The 16,663-nt window shown below is 35.9% G+C and overlaps 1 protein-coding gene across 2 annotated transcripts in view; it reads left to right on the top strand.

Annotated features, from left to right (window-relative positions):
• Positions 1-16,663, top strand: part of ADCY2 (adenylate cyclase 2) — a 212,236-nt gene that overhangs the window by 137,832 nt on the left and 57,741 nt on the right. For both annotated transcript variants that reach the window (XM_048076378.2, XM_048076377.2), the window contains exons 8-14: positions 2,112-2,270; positions 2,623-2,755; positions 3,085-3,261; positions 4,628-4,671; positions 7,223-7,303; positions 12,315-12,384; positions 15,343-15,440. In XM_048076378.2, the coding sequence (XP_047932335.2) occupies positions 2,112-2,270; positions 2,623-2,755; positions 3,085-3,261; positions 4,628-4,671; positions 7,223-7,303; positions 12,315-12,384; positions 15,343-15,440 (762 nt within the window). The remainder of the gene's footprint in view (positions 1-2,111; positions 2,271-2,622; positions 2,756-3,084; positions 3,262-4,627; positions 4,672-7,222; positions 7,304-12,314; positions 12,385-15,342; positions 15,441-16,663) is intronic.

Raw genomic sequence — 16,663 nt, 5'->3', positions numbered from 1 at the left:
GTAAAAAACTTTATTCATTCATGTTTCCTAATGACGTGTAGCTCCATTTTGAGGAACTCAGCCTTGCTAGGCTACTGATTGTTTCCATTTAAACTTGTTAATGGTACTGTTGATTAATTGCTTTACTTCTCTGTCCTATCTTGGAACAAACCCAGTCAATGTTTCTTATAGTCAGTAGCCTGCTTGCAGTGCAGTGCTCACCTTACCAAGCAATAGGTGCCGACGATGCATTTGAGAGCTGGCCACCTAAATTGAGTGCTTTAAAGCTAAAGCTTATCTCTCAAGGCAAAATATGTTTTGCGCATGAATATATGTGCTCTTTTCCTTCAGCCCTTACTCCATCCCCTTCTCTTTCTGGAGGCTTTTTAATTGACATTTCTCTGCTGCAGATTCTCAAAGTCTGTCTTCAATTTCTTAGTGTGAAATTAGTTCAATTTTGGAGAGTTGAAAGTGAAATAAACTATTGGATGAGGTTGTTGTACCAATTTGAAAGCTCCCCTCCTTAACTCCTGAGAGCGTATGGTAAACATTTTATGACTTGCTCTGCTGGATATGGCAGGGCAGCCTTTGGAAAAGCACTCCTAGAGGATAAATGTTCCCCTTCCTCTTTGACCAGTTTTGTAAAACACTTTTTATGAAGAGTGTTAAGCTTATATTTCATCATATTTCATTCCAAGTTGTGTTTGTCATTTGTGGACTGATTACAAAGGTCATTTACAAGCACTTCACTTTCAAGCGTGTCAGCTACAGGAGAGCAGTGTAAAATGGCAAAGTGAGCAGAGATATCTATAAAACTTGATAGAGACTGAGGGAAATTAAAAAAACTTGTGCTCTCTTTTCTTTTTAATACCTTCAAAACACAGTTTAGCAGAACACTTCATGCTCCTGTTATTTTCATTTTCCAGAAAAAGAGCTTGAGAAGTAGTGCTTCAAAGTAGCATTTACCATATCGAATTAAGCCTGTCCCTTTCAAAATAGAAGAGAAATAGGCCAGTTTAGTTCTGTATTTGGAAGGCACAGAGTTGATGAGTGTCATAATTGAAACTGAAGATGTTGCTAGAACTATGAACTTGACCCCTATGCAGAAGCCATTTGGGTTTCTTATTCTGTCGTTGTTGCTTCCATCAATACACTGAATTCTCCCAAGATACATATATGTACATGTTCCTTATTATTGGCTATAATTTGGTCAGCATGAGTTGAGTCTTAAATAAATAAATCTAGTTAAGTTACAAGGAAATATGATCTTCCTTTTTCTTTGAACTGTGTAAGTCCCTAGACAGATGAATTAATTAGAAAACTGAACATACATAGCTAGGTACCCATATGACATGTCTGAAAATGTGGGGTTTTTTGTTTGTTTGTTTGTTTTACTTTAGTCACCCACCTTTGACTCAGAAGTACCTCTCTTCTGGAAAGGTTAATACCCATCTTATGTGTAGGTCTTTTCTGAGATTTGGATTGGGGTGAACAGATACGTTTGCTCTGTCTCAAGTCACTGGAAATTTCAAAGCAAGGGTGGCCTCTAACCTTTTGCTTAACAGTTTATAGGGTGGGGTGCTCACCAAGCATGTAGAAGGTTGTTGAGCCCATGTTTTCCACAGCCTGCATGACACTGTCAATATGGGGCACATATTCCCCAAAACTGTATGAGCCACTGCCTGTGTAGTATCCTGAGGTACTGCATTTTTCATCCTTCTTCTCAAAGCAGAACCATTTGCAAGCAGGCATATGAAAGTGATGGTACATGAGAGAAGAAAGATGGGAGAAAGCCTGTCCCTACCCTAGATATCAGGCTCTTCAGATAGCAGTTATTGTAACGGTAGTTCCAGCTCTCCAACTGCCTTTAGAAAAACATTCCCTAGGTTCTACTGTAAGACTGAACTTGTCCATAACATAGGTCAGTCCTACCAAATAATTTCAGATGCGTGTAAAAGGGACTTCAGACTTGGTAATTAATGTTTTTTACAAATATTTGTAAGTACAGATAATATTAAAGGTAATATATAAAAAGAAATAAATGGTACCACCATTGATACTGTAAATTTGACTGGTAAAATAAAAGAATACAAAGGCCCTGTTATTAACACAGGTTTTCTCCTCAACTACAGGAAAGTAAGAGATGCAACTGGGGTTGATATTAATATGCGTGTGGGAGTGCACTCTGGGAACGTCCTCTGCGGAGTTATTGGGCTACAGAAGTGGCAGTATGACGTGTGGTCGCATGATGTCACTCTGGCAAATCACATGGAAGCTGGAGGAGTCCCAGGGTAAGAGGCCTTTGTACACATGGACTTTTGTTCTGTGGAGAAATGTATAGGTACCATGTCTTTGGTCGTCAAACCTCATGAAGAAGCCTCAAATAATTCTTAGTGCTTTCTGTCTTAAAAAAAAAAATCTGAACACAGCATTTCCTGTGCTTTAAGATGTATTTTTGTGGACAGAATAGATTTATGCCCATTAGAACTTCTGAAAATGAGATTAGAGATTGTAAATGAAGTAAGGTATGCATCAAAAGAATACCTAAAAGCTAGTAAAAAAAAAAAAAAAAGTTGATCAGGTTCCAATTATACTTTTGATCAGTATTTGTGATTCTGTCATTCTTTTAAAATATAATTTCAGCCGCGTTCACATCACTTCAGTCACCTTGGCACATCTGAATGGAGCATACAAAGTGGAAGATGGGGATGGTGATGTGAGGGACCCATATCTGAAAGAGCACAATGTTAAGACTTACTTTGTAATCAATCCTAAGGTTAGTAGTACTTCTACTTTGTGCTCAATTGTAGTTATTTTTGAGCAGGACCACTAATCTCTTTCATTGAATAATTCAGTACTATAATATATTGATCAAAGCTATTACTAATTCCTCCAAATATATAAAGTTTTCATTGCAAATTTTTCCCACTCTTCAGAAATGTCTCTGATGTTTCCCAGAAATCTAATTAAGAGTTGCGGGTTTTTAGAATGTCTCCATTTTTAAGTTCTAAAGTGTGCAGGTTAAGTGGTAGCAGATGATGCATTAGTGCTTTAAAAGGTAATGAACACCAAGTGTGATATCACCTTTTCTTCTCTGTCAACCAGGGAGAGAAGCGAAGTCCTCAGCACCACATTAGACCTCGACATACTCTTGATGGAGCCAAAATGAGAGCTTCTGTCCGCATGACCCGGTACCTGGAATCTTGGGGAGCAGCCAAGCCATTTGCACACTTGCACCACAGGGACAGCATGACCACTGAAAACGGCAAGATTAGCACAACAGTAGGGGCCTACTTATGTCATTTCATACAATTTAGCAATATTTGAAAGTAAAAAGGTGCTCACTGCTAAATACCTGGTTATTTCTGATAGAGCAAGATTCGTGCATTTGTACTGGGCAAAAGCCCTATAATGCTGCTGGGAGTTTTTCCATTGGCTTGTGAGTTTTGGATTGGACTCTAAGGAACCATAACTTGCTATTAGAGCATCTCTGAATCACAAGGAATCAAGCATACTTACTAAAGTACACAGTTATGCCCTGTAAGCTTGTGCCAGTCACAGTATATAGAGCGGCTGCTGGTCACCTTGTGAAAATCCATTTTGAACATAAAGCTAGAGTACAACACCTTTGGGAAGAGATGCCATTGATGCAGAGACATTTCCTGAGATTTAATGGCTATTAAGCCACATACTACGTTTGGAACATGGCCAAACCTGGAGCAAACACTATGAAGTTAGAATATACCTGTGGTATCTGGAGTAAACTTTATAAGAAGACTTCTCTGGAAACTAAATGCGTACTCACTGTAACACTGACCTTTTGAAGGTGCACTAACCAATCATAAGCTATAGCTAATGGCCTGAGTTTCACAGTGCTATAGTGTGATGTTACATCTCTTACATTGAATGGAAAAGTTTCTTTTTAATTTTGTTAACACTATCTTACTGCTGTCAGTATGATGCAGTCAGTCTGTAGCTTGCACGTTGCATTATATTCTACTTCTAAAAAGTGCAAATGTAAAGATAATTCTAATTATTTTCAACATTGGCTTTAACTTCTGTTTCCATTTTATATGAGAACATAGGACTGAGCCACCTAACCCATCTTGTTCAATAAATGCAGTGCATCACGATGTGGATTGTGAAATGTTCATTACTGAAAGTACTCAGCCATCACTATTAATCACAAAATAAATGTGGTGTTGTGATGGCTGTTGTTGTTCATCAATAATAATAATGGCCATTGCCTGTATTTGGCTACTCAGGTCTGTTTGTTCAAAAACACATAACACTGTTTTTTTTTTGCTGAAGCTGGCAGGAGTTTGGGCTATATTACAACAGTGGTGACTTTGAAGCAGTAACTTTCTAGTAAAGGAAAACATTTTGGGATTCAGGTGGTTGTATTAGTAATTTATTGTTTATTACTATAGGTCAGTTTGTTTCCAGATCACTCCATCTTCACCTTTGGCTAGATGTTTCTTTTAGAGAGTTTTAATCTAATGCCAGAACTTTTTGTATTGGAAACTTTTGTCCTTACTTGACCCTGTTTTCAACACTATTTTTAAAGTGAATTTGCATTAGTTATGTTGTCAAAGTGTTTTATAGTATGGTTAATCGGTATTTTCTACTTTTTTTTTTTTTCTTCCAGGATGTTCCCATGGGGCAGTATCATTTTCAGCGTTGCAGAGAAAGGTAAATTCATTTTAAAAAATCACTTATATAATTTCCATATACATATATATATATATATATATCCATATGCATTCATAGAGGTATAAGGCATACGTTCAAAGATAGAGGGCCATTTCTCATCCAAACTATTTTTTTCCACTCATGTCTCTTAGCTATAGAAGGGCTATGGAAATGGGTTTTGCAGATATTTTACTTAAGAATTATGAATACACTTCTTGCTAACAAATAGCATTATTCTGAATTAGTATAAGTGTGTCAGTGGCCTACTGTTCATTTTTCCTAACAACACAATTACTCTTCCAGTGTGGAGAAAATTATGTACAGGAAAAGTCAGAGAGGAGACATAGATGGGGGAAGAAAACAGAAGCTGGAAAGGGCTTCTAATAATTTGTGTTACAACATGTAAGATATGTACTAAAAGGCACATTTTGTAAATTTTGTTAATTGCTTTGTATTTGCATTGTACTTGATTGTTTTAAAGTCGGTAGTGTGTTTGCAGTAGTAAACATTTAAAAAGTATTTTGTGGTCATCCTATAGTGCTCCTGCTACACAAAATGTTTGGAAATTACGTCTAAGTTTTTATTTTCCTTTTTGTTATTTAAATGACTAGGGCAAGATAATGAATAAAGGACACAGGGCTGAACTGATCTCTTTCGCTAAAAATACAATCTCTAAATGAAGAATGACTGCTGTTTAAAAAACAAGCCTAGCACTGTCAGGAATGTGAAATGGTTCAATTTTATTTTAATGACCTGATAATGTCTTTCCCTCAGAATTATAAGAAACATCACAAATACCATACAGTAGTTTGAGATAACCATTAAAAGTTGGTATTTTTATTGTCTTTGGTTATGCAGACAAGTCATTCTGTCTATCTGTTCCACATCTCTCTCCTTGGCAAATGTCTCCTAGACAAAACACAGGTTACTGGGGAGATATGCAATTACATGAAATATTTCTAAATTCCAGAAATTTTGACCGAATATGCATGATATTAATAAACACAGTCTCTGGCTTTAACACCCAGCATTTATGTTTGGACAGTATCTCAAAAGAACTTGAGTCAGCCTTGTCGTAAAACGTGTATTTCACTCCAAAATAGATCCAAAAGGTACAAATGTTACCATGTGTCTTGATAGCATGTTGTTGGAAGGAGTTTCTAGAAACAATTACTGGAGTCTTCTGTCCATACTGAGGTGTATAACTAAGATTTTAGATAATGCTAGTTAGTCATTCCCAGAGGATAAAGCTGAAATGACAATAAGCACTTTGAATATCAGTGTTTTATTAGAATATCAAAACCCTGACTGTAGGCTTCCATTTGTGGCAGTCAACTCTTACCCCATTACATTATATTCTTATGTTGTTAGAGATCTGCCAAGAAAATTAAGTATGATTAAATTATGTAACCTCATCTGTCTGGTTATTCCTTCCAGGCAGATTGTTCCATATGTGAAAGATAAGTTGTGAGCACTTATTTACCTAAATTCTGTAGCACTGAATAGACATTAAATCAGTTGTGTTTTTTTAAAGTTACTGAAAGTACACTAGTATGGTTTCTCTATGAATGTGAATCCTGCAACAGGTTATCGGTTATTGGGAAATAACCCAAAAGCTTGATGTAGAAGAAAGTCTGTGCTACCTTTAACAGGTTTCAATTTGTAGGGTAAGAAAATTTTGGTAAGTGAAGAGTCAAATTTAAGATCTGAATGTTTACTTTTTATAAAACACTGTTATTAAGTAAACACTGGATTTAAGTTTTCAAGGCATAGAAATATAATCTGGCAATATTTAAAATATTATGGTTTTAAGCAGAACACAGCTGCTGGAAGAACTGATGATGTTTGCAGTAACACGTTAGCATAGACAAACCCTCTGCTGGGTTCATGCTGAGTCCAGTGAAAAGAAAAGACCTTTTTTTCATTGCAGTTGTGTTATAAGTTATAAAAAGAGGAACATGGCATATGGTTGAAACTAATTTCAGATTTGGGGGTCATTTTTCTTATTAAAAATATTTCCAAGAAAAGAAGGGTTAGCAGGCTTTCTGTAGAGAATGCTTATTATGCACATCAATGCACAAGCACATTATTGCTCATCATACAAGCCTGACAAAGATATTTTAAAATAACTGAAAGAAATATTTTATGAATTTGAGCACATTCCTATTGTTTTCCATGAATTCATAACACTATGGAGGACTTCCCCTCAGCTAGAATATCCTGAACGTTTTTTTTTTTTTTAAATAAGTTTTGTTGTTGTTGTTTTGTTTAAAGTGCTCCCTAAGAGTTATTCTCTAGATTTTTATTTTTATTTTGGGGGGTGGGGGGGAGAGAAATGGAGGGGAATCGGGACAGGAACGAGGACGGACACAGAGTATAGCTTCTGCTGTTTTTGTCAGGAGCTTGCTATGAGGCTCAGTGTGTCTGAAGCCTATAGAAACTAACATTGTTTAACAGAACTGTTACACAGTTATGATTCCATTCTTTAAATTTAATGTTTATTAACAATGTAATGATTTTCCGAAGTAAATTCCCACATTTTTCATTTCAGAACAAAATCACAGAAAAGAAGGTTTGAGGAGGAACTGAATGAGAGGATGATTCAGGCCATTGATGGAATCAATGCTCAAAAGTATGTTTGTATCCTCTGTTGTCTCCTTCACATGTATCTGTAATAGAGTGTAGTTTTTACTAATCTGCCTTCCCATGCGCACACAGTGGTCTGTAACAGTAAAGGCAGCACTGCTACTGGGATAGGAAGCTCTGCAGATTGTGAAGATAGGCTGTACAGTAACACTTTATGCTAAATGGATTCACGTTACCTATGAACTGTGGTGTGACCAGAGTTTTGTCTTGACTTGATTTTCGTTGCAAAGGGATTTTTGGCTCCGTAACTATACATATCTGTACACTCATAGCTGTAACTCTACTGAATTATCTCATCTGAGAGCGGTGAAATTAAGACACAAAAAGTAGCTGGCTCAAGAATCAGATTGATGTGAAAATTGATGCTTCACAATTGTCACAGAAACATCTCCTCAGAATTAGAAACTTTCCCTAAACTTTTAGTTTAATATCTCTTTGCTTCAACTGCTTGGTTGATTTCTTAGACAGTGCTAGATGCATATTGAAATTGTTGGGGGAGGCAACATGGCATGTATTGCTTCTGTGTCCTAGGAAGTGCTGGAGGCGGTATTGATGTTCTATGTTTGCTAACAAATAGATAAGACTGAGGGAAAAATCAGTAACAGTCCAAAATAAATGGTCAGGTTTCTTTTCTTTGTCTGATGAAATAAGGGAATTGTTCTTCAAAAATGTGGATAATAATTGTGATGAATGCATGTTTCACCCCTATTTCTGTTACTCAGAATCCTAATTAGCTGAATATACACCTAATTATTAAATGTTCATATGTCTTTTTTTTTTTTTTTAATGTGATAGTCCTGGTAAAAGATACTTCGTGTTAGGAAAATATGTTTCAGTTATTATTTATAGAAAAGGGTATTGATAGTTATAGGTCATACAAAGAATACAGTGAAAGAGAGAAAGTCATCTGATAGGCAAAGCCTTTTGATTATGCTATGCTTGCCTAAAACAGCTGTACAACTTTTGGCAGCTTTTCTGTGTCTTCGGGTACACTTCCTCTGGTAACTGGGCTTTAAAATGAAGGTCTGATGTCAAAAGTAAAATATCTTGTATGTATGCGTTAAGATAAACTATAGTTATTCCCTGGGCAACCTGCTCTAGGGTGGCACTGCTTGAGCAGGGGGGTTGGACCAGATGACCTCCAGAGGTCCCTTCCAACCTCAACACTTCTGTGATTCTGTTATAATCACAGTCTTTTATCTCAGAGAATCTGTATCTTACCTAATTAGTACATAAAATTCAGAGAAACTTAAGGATAAAAAAGGTTTGTGTGATAAAATGAATTGCTGCAAAAGTTTCAGTTCTTTTGTGAATTACATGGGGAACTGCAGATGGGTAAAGAATGATCTTACAGATCAAAGAGGCTGAATGCCACCTTCCAAAATTGAATTATCTACCTCCCTCTCTATTAATATGATGAATGAATCACTTAAGCTAGATTATTTGATTGGGTATATGAAAAAAAAAAATAAAATCAAAAGTGTTTATTTCCCCAAACAGCAAGTTAATTAAATAATATTTTAACTTTGTGAATGCTAAGTACTCAGAAAAAAAAGAAAAAAACGTCATATATCTGGGACATGAAACTAATCACTTTTTTGTTGTTTTGTAATTTTGCTTCTTTTGTGCTTGTTTCTCAGCTGTAAAATGAAAATACTATTATCAACTAAACTAAAGGAGTGGTTGTAAAGCTAAACCTTTTGTGTTTTGTAAATCAAAAAAGCAAACAGTCAAGAAAATCTGTGAGGCAACTGGTATTTTTATGTGTTTTTAGGTGTAAAGTTTGGATTGTATAGCAAATGGGTCTATGGCTGAAAGAAGAAAAAAAATTATAGCACATAAAATATGATATTAAAATTACTATTCTTTTAATCATGCTTTTTTATTTTTAATTATGAAAATGCATAAAATAATTTTAAAACAAACATTCATAGTACAGAGCCATTGTTGCTTTGATCCTGGGCTATCAGCAAGGTCTGACTCTTTCATCCCCATCATAGTTCTTTGCCCTCTGGAAAAAGTAACTGGTCACAAGTGAATGGTCATAATATGTGGGTCTTTGGACATTGCTTGCCCAGTTGTTAAACGGTTAGTACTGAAGATATATATACTCAGCTTCTCTCTGTCAGCTGAGTGCCTTAGCCATAAGGGTGTAACATCACATTTCTCCAGTGTTTCTTTTCACAGCACCTTGAACATGGTGTTCCTGGCTGTGAAGTGCACGTCCTGCACAGGAAGGGTTGAGTAGCCCTAGTTATGCCACCTTCGTAGTTAGGAGATTTTTGCAGAAAGAGTGGTGGAGAGACAGGAATCTAAATATATTCCTAAAGGTAGAAGAATGAAAGTTATTTTGCTATTTGATAAATAGATTACTTTGTTAAAGAGACACGTTCTCTATTTTTTCTCTAAGTCACGATGGCTGCTGTGATCTGCACACACATTGTCTGCCAGAGAAGGACCTAACCAGGTGCCCCTGTGGATACGGGTAAAAGTCAGGCGTCTGTCTCTGTTGATCCTTGACCTGCAAAAGAGTCTGAAAACAAATTTGATGTTTAGCTTCCCAGGTGGCATATCCCCACATCCTTGCAGATACTTTGGTACCATTTATGCTCATCAGGGAGTCAGGCAGTAGGCAGAATTTTGCAGCCCTTGTCTCTATGCCAAAAAGCTTTGTGTCTCCTATGCTTATTCTCCACTTCCATTTGTCTGTACTGCACTGTCCCTCATCTCAGACCTCTCAGTACTTACTGAATCCTTCTGTTGGCTCTCCCGCTTTCCCTCAGTTCTGGCTGTTCCTTTGCCTACTGATTTGCTTTTAATCCCACAGAGCCTTTTCTCTGAGTCTTGCTCACCCTTCTGTGGTAGATGTCATATTTCTTCTTCTTTCTTCATGGTTTCTGGAGATTCTGCTATAGACAAAAGTTTGTCAGTATGGATAGATGGGTTTTCTTCTTTCATTTCTGGTGCCTTCTATAAAGACAGCTGAGAGTACTGGTGATAAGGAAACTGAGCATGCAGTCCCTCAGTCCCTTTAGAAATGGCATATTTGAAGTCTGGCTGCGAGACAGATTGAGAAAAGGTGGAACATGTTTGCTGAAAGTGAAAGATCCTGAAAACTTTTTCTAGTGAAGTGAGAAATAGCTGCTGAGTGTTTGTGAAATTGAGATTTTTCAAAAGTCAGACGGTCAAATATTGGCTTTTTTTCACAGAAGCATTACAGGACACAGCTATGACCTCAGGGCCACCTTCCACATGAAAAATTGAAGTTCCAGGGCTAAAATATGGAGTTACTACAGCTTCCTGGAAATTCCTATAACTGCTTTAGTAGAGGTAAAACCAGTATAGTTCTACTGAGCTTTTTAGGACTAAAAGCTCCTGAAAATGTGAGCTTATAATGGGGAATATGAGGCAGCATTTACTCTAAATGGCATTAGTGACTTCACGTGATCAAACATGTACAGACCAGATTAGGCCTTTGCGAGCAGAGCAGCTCTGCAGACAGAACATTTTAGTAATGTGCAAATCAATCTGCCTAACAGATACCTTAAGAAAAAAAGCAAAATTAGTTAACAATTTGGAGGGGCTACTTTTTGTTCAATTTTTATAAATAAATAGAAGACCTGCAATTAATTTTCATAGTTTACCAAAAACATTTGGCTGATTTTTTTTCTGCAGAAGATTACAGCTGGACCCCAACAAAATGTTGCTAAATGTACAGCCGCCTGTCCTACCTGTTTCTTCTCAGAATCCTAGCTACAATCAGACATAAATGTGATCCATTTCAGATCAAACTGGGAAATATATTTTTGAATTAAGCATATCTAGTACTGAAGATGTTTTCACCTTTTTATATTGAAACTGATTGCATAGGAACAGAAGGAGTTTCCCAGGCAAGGAAACAAATATTTTAGAATTCACAATAAGCTAATAGCTTACACCCCACTTTCTCCACTCCTGTTCTCCTGAGATTCTAATTTAGGATATTTTCCATTGTGTTTCAATGCTGCTATTTATTTGCATTGCAGTCTCTCAATTGAGATATTCCCTTTTATTTAGAAGGCATTAGCTACAGTACTAGCTTAGAGTCTAGTTTAAAGTTATTCCTGGAAAGGTTGCAAAAAAATCTCAAGCCCGGCTATTAGTGTTCAAGCTCAAATATTATAAGTTCACAGAAGTAGTGTGTTTATATAGTTTTCTCAAGTTTGTCTAGTCCCCTTGAGGTTCAAGCAATGTAACGTCTTGAAATTTTAATATTCTGTTTCTTTTCAAGTGTCCATTAAAATAAATGTGGACTTTCATATTAGAACATTTGATTTTCTAAAAGTTATATCAAGCTTTTGTCAAGATTCACTCCTTTTAAAATAGGTTTGTCATTTCACTGCAAGTACTTGTTCTATTCTGTATTTCTCATCTTTGAGCAGGGAAGAAGTCCTTATAATCAGTAAAAAGGTCAAAATCTGCCTCTAGGGTACATGGTCATAATCCATAGACTAATACAGCTCAAAGACAAAATCACTCCACCTTTCTTTAATAACGATTTTTAATTTTTATTTTCAAATAGGAGTATAATTTGCCTACCATTCTTCCATATTGTAACAATATCCTTTTTATAGGTAATTTGTGAAGGATTTCCTTTTATCTCAGGTTCTCTTCTGTGCATTGTAGTAATATGGTATTTTGGACATGAGTGGAATGTCAGTGTGAGAATTATATCATGTAAATGTCTCCCTTGATTGTCTTTGGGAATGATACACAGAAAAATGGCTCATCTGAACTTTTGTTTAATATGTACATTAACAATAGAAATTGAAATGGAGTGGAGATTTGTAGTATCCTTTTCTATTCTCAGTGCAATTCACCATGTAAGTTGCAAGACAAAAGAACTTACTTTCTTCAAAGTTATTTTCTTGTTTTACTGCATTTCAGTAATATAAAAAGGCAGGACTACTTCATTCTTGTATCAGTTATGATGTTTTATATTTCCTTTTCTTTTCTAGGCAGTGGCTTAAATCTGAAGACATTCAAAGAATATCACTTCTTTTCTACAATAAGACTCTGGAAAAAGAAGTAAGTTATTTTCGCTGCAAGTTCACAATGGATTCCTTCTTTGCCTGATCCTAAGTGAGGCCTGTATACCTTGCTTTTGTAATACAAAGCCATGGCCACAGCACCTCCCCTGCAACGAGAAACGCTTAAAACTTACAATTAATATTCTACCTCATTTGCAGTAGAAATGTTTTGAGTATGATATTATACACTGCTTTCATGTTGCAGGGCAATTTTGGTAGTGTTCTGCAGTTCACTAGAATTTCTTGAATTTTTCAGAGTCTATAGAGGTGGGAGGAGGTTTGGTGATCCAGATGTGGTGCAACTGGAGCAAAAAATTCTTATGTTCCATTACCTACATACTCAAAAGTCATTTATCAAACTCCACCGTTTCTATTTTTTTCCTTTTGCCATGTCTCAAAGACTCCACCCCTGGTAATGATCGTCTTGCAATAATTTCAGTTTATCATTAGTTTTCTTCATATGCACTTGATGCTCACAGTCATTTCAGGGAAACAATACTGTAAATGTTATTTAAGAAAAATGCCTAGCTGTTCTGGATGCAACACACTAACGTTAACGTAACGTTCTTATGACTAATATGTTTTATAAAACGTTTGAGACGTATGTGCAGGTGAGGTAAATGGTACTGTTTGCAGTCCTTGAAGTAATGGTCAAAATGAAAGTTTCCTCCATTTTAGGTTACTATTGTGACCCCTGGCCTAGGAAGTCAGGCCTTTTCTTCTTGTTGTCTTATGGCCTTGTGGAGCTTGAGTGTGTTTCAACATGCTGACACATCTTCAGCAGGAAGACTAGCGAGTTCCATTTTTCCCCTTCTCAATAAGCATAGGACAGCAGATAGCTAAGCAGTTATGGTGTCCCTCAGGGAAGAGGTTAGTTTGACCACATCTGGCTGTATAAATGAGTGAACCTGATAAGAACGTGGTAGGGGAAGCATTGCCATACTGCATTTATACTACATAACATAGGTGCAAGCATCCTCTGGGTCCTACATATGTTCCAAAGACAAAATAAATCATTTTTGCAGGTGTCTTTCAGTTCAAAGCATCTGAAATAATTTTCATGTTCTCACAGCTCAGCAGAATAGAGTTCTTATGGCAGGCTGCCAAAGGCGTGTGTTGTATGACCTTGGCAATGCCTTACGGTGATAAAACTTTCTAGGCTTGTTGAGGCTGTGTAGAGGTGGCATAAGAGAGAAGAGGCAAGGCCTGGTATGGTCTCACCCGGTGTTTAGAGAGTGCACTGAATGGATCAAAGATGTGCCTGGGAGCGCATTCAGATTTCAATGTGGACAGTACTAACTGATTAATTCTGAAGTAGAACTTAAGAGCAAACCACTTCAGACAATGAGGGAATCAGGACTTCGGAGAAAATCAGGGAGCTGAGTTATTTGGCTGTATAAATGCTCCCTGTAGGAGTCTAAATTCTTTTTGACTGTAGAATGCTATGGTGTGACACAGAACTAATTGTTCTTTTTCAGATATGGCTTTTTAAGATCTTTCTTCACTTCCTTTAATGACTCACTAGTCCAATCTTGACTTTAAAGAACTCAGTAGGAAGCTTGATTTTGATTTAAACAGCAACTTTTCAGGCCCTGCAGGACCTGAAAGTACAGCAAGGTAATAAAGAAAAATAATTATTTAACCTAAAGAGTGAGTTGCCTGACTTTGTTGGGAAATGTCTGGAGAAGTGTGAAATGAGTTTACAAGTGTGTTGGAATTTTTTGAGATTTTAGCAGCAACTCAAGGTCCAATACTGTTGGAAGAGACCGTGATATAACAAACATACTCAATAGAAGGAACAACAAAGCTTGCTGCAAGCATCAAGCGTTTTAATTTCTCACAGAATTCAAAACTGAAGAAGAGCTGTTGGGTGACTAATCTGAACTTCTTCATATAAAGTTCAGTGTGCCAGTTTGAAGGGCAGAACTTGGCACTAAGCACAAAGACACAGCTGCATGCTTGCAGTTAGAAAGCACAGCTCGCGCACTTTCTCTTTTATGAGGTTTGTGTGTTGAGCACTTTGTGAAAATAATCTTTGATAAGTATTTTTTTTTTTTTTAAGTAATCAAATCCTAAACTCTTAGACTTCGGAAAAACTTCAGTAGGGTAAGTAACTTCACTAGACCCAGTGCTTTGGTCATTTTGAGTACTTTGTAGGTTTCAAATCTTAGACTTATTTGTGTCAAATAACAGAACAACTCAACTCTTCTAATAAATATTTCATCGGTTAATTCTTATGTTTCCAGACAGGCTAATTAGAGATTCATAAATAATTTTTTTTTTTGGTGTCATGACAAAACAGATTAAACTGACTCTCTCCCGATAATATCAAGTGTTTATTAGTATCAGTGGACATATAAGCCCTTTTAACACAGAGGTAAAATATTTTCATTGAAGTAATAACATAACCTCAGTAAGTATCAGTATGATTGCTAGCTCTGCTGTTGGAAAAATAAATGTTATACAAATCTGTAGCAGTTTACACTTCGTTGCTTCATGTTCTCAGAAGTTTCCTGTATAAATGACAGTTGCAGTTTCTTACAACTGCTTTAGCCCATTCATATTTACTAATAAATGAAAAACAATTTGGAGAATTAGTGACTGAGAAATTGTGTAAGCATGGTCAGCCATTCTTAAAAATTAAAATGCTTTCACTTTTATTTTTTAATGAAATTTTTTATGATGAATTTGAGATAATCCTGTTCTGAGCAGGGGCAAGACCAAACCATTTCACATGGCTATTTAAGCTGTCCTTCAAGAGATAAGAGGATTCACTACTATGCATGGTAATCCTTGCCCCTGTGTAAGTGGATATGATAGTCATTGAACAACATGAAATTTACTGTTGCTAAAATCAGCTTATGCGTATGTGCATCTTTAAACTGGAGTTTCAGTTGGGTGATGTTTTATCTGCTTTGGAAATTGTGTTCTTAACATTTACTCATTCTTTTTCCAGTATAGAGCAACTACTCTGCCTGCATTTAAGTATTATGTGACTTGTGCCTGTCTCATATTCTTCTGCATTTTTGTTGTACAGATTCTGGTATTGCCAAAGTAAGTGGTATTTAACATGTATTCATTCTTATGTTTATTTGGTTATTAAAGTAAATATATATATAATATATATTATATTATATACATATATATATAAGTAAAACATTTTTGAATTGTCAGATGACAGAGGTCAATTCATGGAAATGAAGTTGCACAGAGAAAATTGAGGATTTTAGGCCATGTTCAATGTTATGCTTGTTTCTAATTTTAAACACTGTCATAGCTTGGTGCCCAAATGTTGGTGTCAAATCTTTGCTGATTTTAGTTTTTCTCTTTGCATTTAAAAATGTGTGATCATGAGAGTAATGAAATTCATATGTGCAAAAAATGTAAAACAAACTATAAGTTTGTGAGACCACAACTATATATAAAATAAATGTGAGTATTGGACTTAAAGGGGGGATGAAATGGATTGCAGAATTGGGGCTGTGATTAATTAGTTGTGCTTAACATATTACTGTGATGATACTGCTCTATTCTGCATACAAACTGCATTACTATTTGTAAAATGTCTCTTTTTCAAACTAAATGTAATCAATTGATGGAATAATTATTGCCATCAGAATTTATTTGTATGAGATGATGGGAAAAATTGTGAGCTACTTTATACTTGCACATATAAATCAGCTGTTCTTTCTATCTGTGCATATTCTAGAAAGTCTGAGAAAAATTGAAGACAGTTCCAATAAATAAGATATTATTAGACTTCTTAAAATGGAATTTTGCTGTTGATTGTTTACATAATGGGCAGTTGATATTAGTTTTTTAGCAATTACTTCCAAAGCCAACACTGCATATTCTCTGTGATACAGTATTTCTTCAGACCTAGTATTTTCTCCTATGTAGTGCTTTTGGGAGTAGTTTTTATAACATCAGTTGATTGATTAGTCTTGTGTTGTAGTACTTACATGCGAATTCAAAGCCAGAAGGAACTGTTAGGTCATTATAAATTGACTTTTCATACTGCAGTCTTATTTAATAACATGTATAAAGTTTTACAGACTTCTCTTCAGATGCTATAGCATTTTCTTTGCAAAGGTTTTCCCGACTAGTTTCTAATGTCTCGGAGACATGAGAGTTCAGCAGTATCCTGCACATGCTTCAGTCTGACTTAAGGCATCGTTAACACAAAATATGAAATTAAAGTTGACTAATTTCATTTGTCCTTTTGCACAGTGAACGTATTTTACAAACTCTTACTGTATTTTGATTAGTACAGGAAT

The sequence above is a fragment of the Anser cygnoides genome, chromosome 2 (genome assembly GCF_040182565.1).
Source record: "Anser cygnoides isolate HZ-2024a breed goose chromosome 2, Taihu_goose_T2T_genome, whole genome shotgun sequence".
NCBI lineage: Eukaryota > Metazoa > Chordata > Aves > Anseriformes > Anatidae > Anser > Anser cygnoides.
This window is presented reverse-complemented; position numbering and strand designations above follow the sequence as displayed.